The sequence below is a fragment of the Aptenodytes patagonicus genome, chromosome 7 (genome assembly GCF_965638725.1).
Source record: "Aptenodytes patagonicus chromosome 7, bAptPat1.pri.cur, whole genome shotgun sequence".
Lineage (NCBI taxonomy): Eukaryota > Metazoa > Chordata > Aves > Sphenisciformes > Spheniscidae > Aptenodytes > Aptenodytes patagonicus.
The window spans coordinates 32,127,975-32,133,974 of NC_134955.1; the positions used below are offsets into that span (position 1 = coordinate 32,127,975).

The 6,000-nt window shown below is 42.6% G+C and overlaps 1 protein-coding gene across 1 annotated transcript in view; it reads right to left on the bottom strand.

The window, feature by feature from the left end:
* The window catches only part of PAPLN (papilin, proteoglycan like sulfated glycoprotein), a 38,776-nt gene extending 33,412 nt beyond the window's left edge, over nt 1–5,364 (bottom strand). The window contains exon 1 of the mRNA XM_076343518.1: nt 5,308–5,364. Within this exon, the coding sequence (XP_076199633.1) occupies nt 5,308–5,364 (57 nt within the window). The remainder of the gene's footprint in view (nt 1–5,307) is intronic.
* Between the last annotated feature and the right edge of the window lie 636 nt (nt 5,365–6,000).

A 6,000-nucleotide genomic window follows, 5' to 3' on the forward strand; every position in this document is an offset into this window, starting at 1 on the left:
TTGGAACGTGGGAAATCTGACACCAGTTTACAAAAGGATCCCAGGGAACCCAAGGAACTGCACACCCACATAGTGTACAACTGACTCTACTGATAAATTAATAGAAAAGATAACAAAGAACAGAATTAGCAAGCACCTGCATAAATACAGTATATGTGGGGGGAAGTCAACAAGGCTTTTTTAAAGGCAAATCCTTCTAAGACTATTGCAGCTCTTTGGGAGATTCACAAACATGTCAACAAGGGTAACCTGTCAGATGCACTCAGATTTCCAAAAAGCTTTCAGCAAAATCCTCCACCTAAAGCTTTGAAAGAAACTAAGCAGCCAGAAGGAAAGTCCTTGCATGGGTGATGAGCAGGTGGCCCAGAGACAAAAACAAAGGCAGGAGTGAAATCTCCATCCACTGCAAGAACTGACAGTAGCAGCAGAATTCCATAAGGAACCTGAACTGCTCAACACATTTATAAGTTACACCAAGAACAGAAGTAGCGAAGGCAGCTGATGAGACAGACTGCAAAGAACTATGGAAGGACATTATAGTATAAGTGACTTGTCACTAAAATGACAGTTGAGATTTCATGTAGGTAACTTAAGTGATGCACAGGAGAAAACACAAATCCTATCCTAACGAATAAAATTATTATATACAAACAGATCTTTACCACTCAAGAGCAGGATCTTGGTGTTATGATAGAAATGCTGTGATGCTAGAAGTCTACATGGCTTCAAGGAGACGCTGACCAAATTCAGGGAAGAGAAATAGAGATGTCTCCAGCTCAAAGGGTTCATAAACTACAAATGACTGGAGACTGGAAGCGTATTGGGGGAAATTGTACTTCCTTACCAATCTTTTTATAGTTTTTTCTAGACATGTGTTTGTGACATAGCTGGAGATTGGATATAGGGCAAAATGAACTGGTCCCACCCAGAACAATTATTCTTGTGCACTTTTTCTACCTTTCCCTCAATAGGAACATTAATAAAATCTCCCTCCTCACAGTAGTTTTCACTGTTTCTGTATGACCTTAACTTTGAGGTCCTTCTGCACCTTCTGCCCTTTCTGTCAGATCTGGTTAAGGGGTTTAGAAGTTTAGTCAATAGATTAACTGTGTTTAAACAATAACAATGTTCATTTCTTTAGAAGAAATTAAAACCAGCATTTTAACCTAGAAATGCAGACCCACAGAAAGCAGTAACATCCAGAAGAAATGTATTTGAATATGATTTTCAGCCAAGCCTCAGACCAGCCTTCACTTTAAGCACACCTGCAGTACAATCTAGGAGCAAATATAAATATTGGACATGATCTAATTATCAGCTAATGCCTACAGATCATAAAAGATTAAATAAAACTCTTCCCCTGATGAGCAGCTTTACCTTGAAATAGTCCCGTGGTATGGGCAGATAAGACATTTCCAGTCTGGAAAGAAGGAATTCCAAATGCAAAAATTTGCCAACATGAAATCACACTTGTAAAAAAGAAATTGAGGTAGAGAGAAATCTGATGAATGCCACATTTACTAAACATAAAGCAACCCCAAAGCATACAATACACACACACACACAATCATGCCAAATACATGCATGCAACAATAATAGAAGAGTTATTCACATGGAAAACCTCCAGAATTTATTTTCTCTAAATCACCAGAAGCACCGTTCTGTCAGCAGTAGCACTAATGGACAGGGCTCAGGCAGTTTTTTACCTCATTTCATCCTTCTCTGAAAACACAGGAGGAATCACGACAAAAACACTTGAACCTGGCATTTTCCATTATTGCCACTGTTCACAACCTTCCTAGAAGCAATGACAGGATGGCCTGGAATTGCACTAGACTCTCCTGTCTCAGTTCTGCATTAACAGCTAGGGTGTAAGATGGAGCAACATCTGTATATAAGGTGGAGAGACATCTTTGTTTTCTGTTTGTATAGCCCCTAAACACAACTCCTCCTGACCATTGAGCTGTGGTTTCTAGTACTAGCACAATGCAAACAATAAAGGAGCTACAAGTAATGGGTGACCTCCTTTTCCAGATCCTTCAAAGCCTGGTGAAAAGGGACAGACACTGCAGGTGCTGTGTGGTAAGACCCTCTCCATATTCTAGCAGAAAAGAAGGGATGAAGAGTCTAGTGGGTCCCACCAAGGATGGAGCACTGGGCAAGAAATTCTCAGCAGCCAGTGGCTTTGACAAGCAGGAGTCCCTCTCTTGCTCTCATGCTGCCTGCCATGTCTGACAGATAAACCAGCCACCCTCAGACTGCAAGCTGAGAGAAGATGTAGGCAATAGCTTCAGCTACTCTTAAAGTCTCAGCCCTGTCAACATTTCTGCCCTTGTTCTGCTTGCTGCTTTCCCTAGCCTAACAATCAATAAAGGAAAAACAAGTTCAGCTACTCCACTCCAAAAGTAAGGGAAGAGATGAAAAACAGCAGACATCAATCTACACCCTTTAATCACAAGCAGACATGAATCCCTGTAGACCCATCTCCATCCTTGTGTGAGCCTGCAGTTCACACGTTTATAGCTGTACTCCCATTAGCACTATCAGTCTGTGTGTTTGCAAGTTCATGCCTTCCTACTTCTGGGACAAAAGGTGTCCAATCGTTGTTCGCATCAGTGAACAGGATGGATCTAAGAGGTAAGTGGTTCATTCTAGAATAAAACCCACACATGCTAGTCTGTGCCTTTTCTGCTGGTTTTGGTTCTCCCACCACCCCCCTCTTCCTGGGGTGTACACTATTCACTGTATAGCGGGAGATGACCCACCTTTCTATTCATGTGCTGCTATGCTGGCAGCCCATTTGATACCAAAATCAAAACAACTGCTGCTGTCTCAGCTGCCGAGGCTGCTCTGGATCTAATATTTAGCACAGTTAAAGTGACAGAGCCTAAATTTCTTAGAGATACGCTACTATACATGAAAGGAAGTGTTTCTCCTTCAGTGTGGGGAAATGCACCATGCCACCTGACAATCTCTTATACCTCTGCCACTAGGAGTTACAAAAGAACAGCACAGGGAAGGGACCTTTTCAATGCTATGTGACATGGATTAAAGTCATTTTCCAATAAGCCTGCCATCTCAGGTGAAGCCCTAAAGGAGTGGAGAATGTTATAGAACAGCAAGCAATTCTCCAACTTATTTTCCCACAATGCGGTATTCCCTGCCTCAGTTTTCAGTCTCATCCTTTCCTTCCCTTCCTTTCTCCCACCGCATATGTACAAAATTTGCATTTATAGCAGCAGGGCTACCACTCGCCTTCTGCAGCAGCGAAACAGAGGCTTGCAGGCACTGCTTTTCCAGAGCTGTCCCACCTGTGGGAGTTCAGGCAGCTCCACTACTCTTTGGATGCAAAGCCTGATCTAGCACAGACGTGAGTTGCCATTGCTACAATCAGTCCTGCCAGCTCCAGCTCTCACAAGCTGACTGTCTCTTGCTATGGTTCAGCCTACTTGCATTAGCATCTGTTAAGGAATGCCCCATATGAAACTGTGCTGGTTTTGGCTGGGATAGAGTTAATTTTCTTCATAGTAGCTAATATGGGGCTGTGTTTTAGATTTGTGCTGGAAACAGTGGTGTTAATACAGGGATCTTTTACGCAGGGTCAAGGCCTTTTCTGCTTCTCGCACCACCCCACCAGCGAGCAGGCTGGGGGTGCACTAGAAGTTGGGAGGGGACACAGCCGGGACAGCTGACCCCAACTGACCAAAGGGATATCCCACACCATATGACGTCATGCTCAGCATATAAAGCTGGGGGAAGAAGAAGGAAGGGGGGGACGTTTGGAGTGATGGCATTTGTCTTCCCAAGTAACCGTTACGCGTGATGGAGCCCTGCTTTCCTGGGGATGGCTGAACACCTGCCTGCCGATGGGAAGGAGCGAATGAATTCCTTGTTTTGCTTTGCTTATGCCTGCAGCTTTTACTTTACTTATTAAACTGTCTTTATCTCAACCCACAAGTTTTCTCACTTTACTCTTCTGATTCTCTTCCCCAGCCCGCTGGGGGGGAGTAAGCAAGTAGCTGTGTGGTGCTTAGTTGCTGGCTGGGGTTAAACCACGACAGAAATCAACACCATTTCTCTCTTCCCTCCCAGAAAAAAAAAGGAGAGTTACCACAGCAGAGTGCCTCAGTACTGCTGGATCTTCCTGCTTCCTCATGGCTTGGGCAGATCCAGCATGTCAGGGAAACTGAAATTAAGTGGTGGACAAGCAAAACCTTCTCCCTTCATTCAGCATGCCTTCAAGAGGAGCAACTGATTGCATGCAGGGACAGAGTCTAATGCTACAGAGAAATGTCAGCCTTCACAGTTACAGGGTGTTTCAGTCATTTCCCTTCTAAAAAAATCACCAGGTTGGAGATAGGCAGGTGAACAGGTGAACTGAATATGGTATGTTCTGTTTCTGGTTCTTTTAACATACAACACCATCTTCTATTAGATGTGAGATAGCAAGATCTCATTTAAGCATATTTCCATCTGTAAGATAGGAAATCTATGACGACTAACAAACTCTGCTTAATTTCTGGCCTCTCATCCCTGGTCTTCAAAGAATGCAATGCTTAATCTGGGAACAGAAATTCATAATTGTACTAGAGATTAAAAGTTATGGACTCATTAATTTTAATGGCGTATTTATAATTCCTCATTACTCCCACAAAACACTTACTCCAGGTGATAATTACCTCTTTTTTTCCCCCTCTCTGTTCCTTTACACATAACAAACATATCACGTCTTCCTTTGCTAACACTTCCACTCTACTCAGCAGGTCACCTTTTACCTCAGATGTCCAACTCATTAATATAATTGAGGTTAAACTCAGAGAAACTGTTCTTAAGCGGCATTTACTTCAGAAAGATCCTACTTCTCTCTCAGAAAGGAAGAGGAATCCCAGTTCCTAATGGCTGTGTTCTTTTTCTGACAATATCAAATTGGCTTAACATAAAGATTACCTCCCCCAGTAAAGCTAACCATATGGCTTAGACCACTAAGACCAAAGAAAAGAGAAAAACCAGCTAACCAAAGATGCATTCTTTTTACTTCAAGTGACAACTCTCTGTAGCTTCAATGCAGGAGACAGCAATTACTGCTTTGCAAGTAACACCCTTAGAGCCAAAGGCACTGCCAGAATTTTGTTATTTAATTGCCACGTTAGACTTTTCATAACATGTACCACAGTAGGCCTGATGACTTGAACCCATTAGCTATTTCAGGAATACTTTCTACAAAATACTTGAGTTACAGATGTTGACAGTCCTTAACAGAAGTATCTTTCATTTCTCCTAAGAGTGTTCAGAAGAGCTTTTACTTACTGAAAATGCAGAAGGTGGCATCATTGCTAGCACGAGCAGAAGGAACAAGTTCTTCATCTCTGCCTGTGGGAACAGAAAGATTATTGATCTTCTTTTGCTGCTTGTATGGCGGAAAAGCTAAGATACTATACAGTAAAAATGGAGGTGGAACTAAAATCAAGGTGAGAGAAGAAAAACAGTTTTATCACTACACTCCCTGGATAGATGAAGGCAACTGCAAAGACTGAAACTACCCTGCACAGAAAGCCAGAATGTAATTACTGAGTGCAAATATTTCCCTGAACTTTCCTCTGGTATTACGAGAACACCATCCCCGGGCACAGTGGAAGATGCATGCTGTTGCATGTCTGCCCTCCCACCCTTTTACATATACACATGATAAAATACTTGAAGATTGCAATGACTTCAACCGAAATTCCACAGTTAACATTTCTGTACCCTATTTTCATCCCGTGTGGCTTGGTGAAGCTTCACGTCTGTCTGTGTGCGATCTTGCTTGTTTAAAATCCTACAGTTCATCATGGACAGCTATAGCTAGATTCAACCATCAGTAGTTATATCCCTTCTGCAGAGCTAGAAAGGCGATCACGCCACACAAACTGGTATGGCAGCATACAACAGGATACAACGGTTCCTAAAAATCAGGGCATTATGCACATTTGGGACCACAATACTTCATTGGTGCATTGCCTG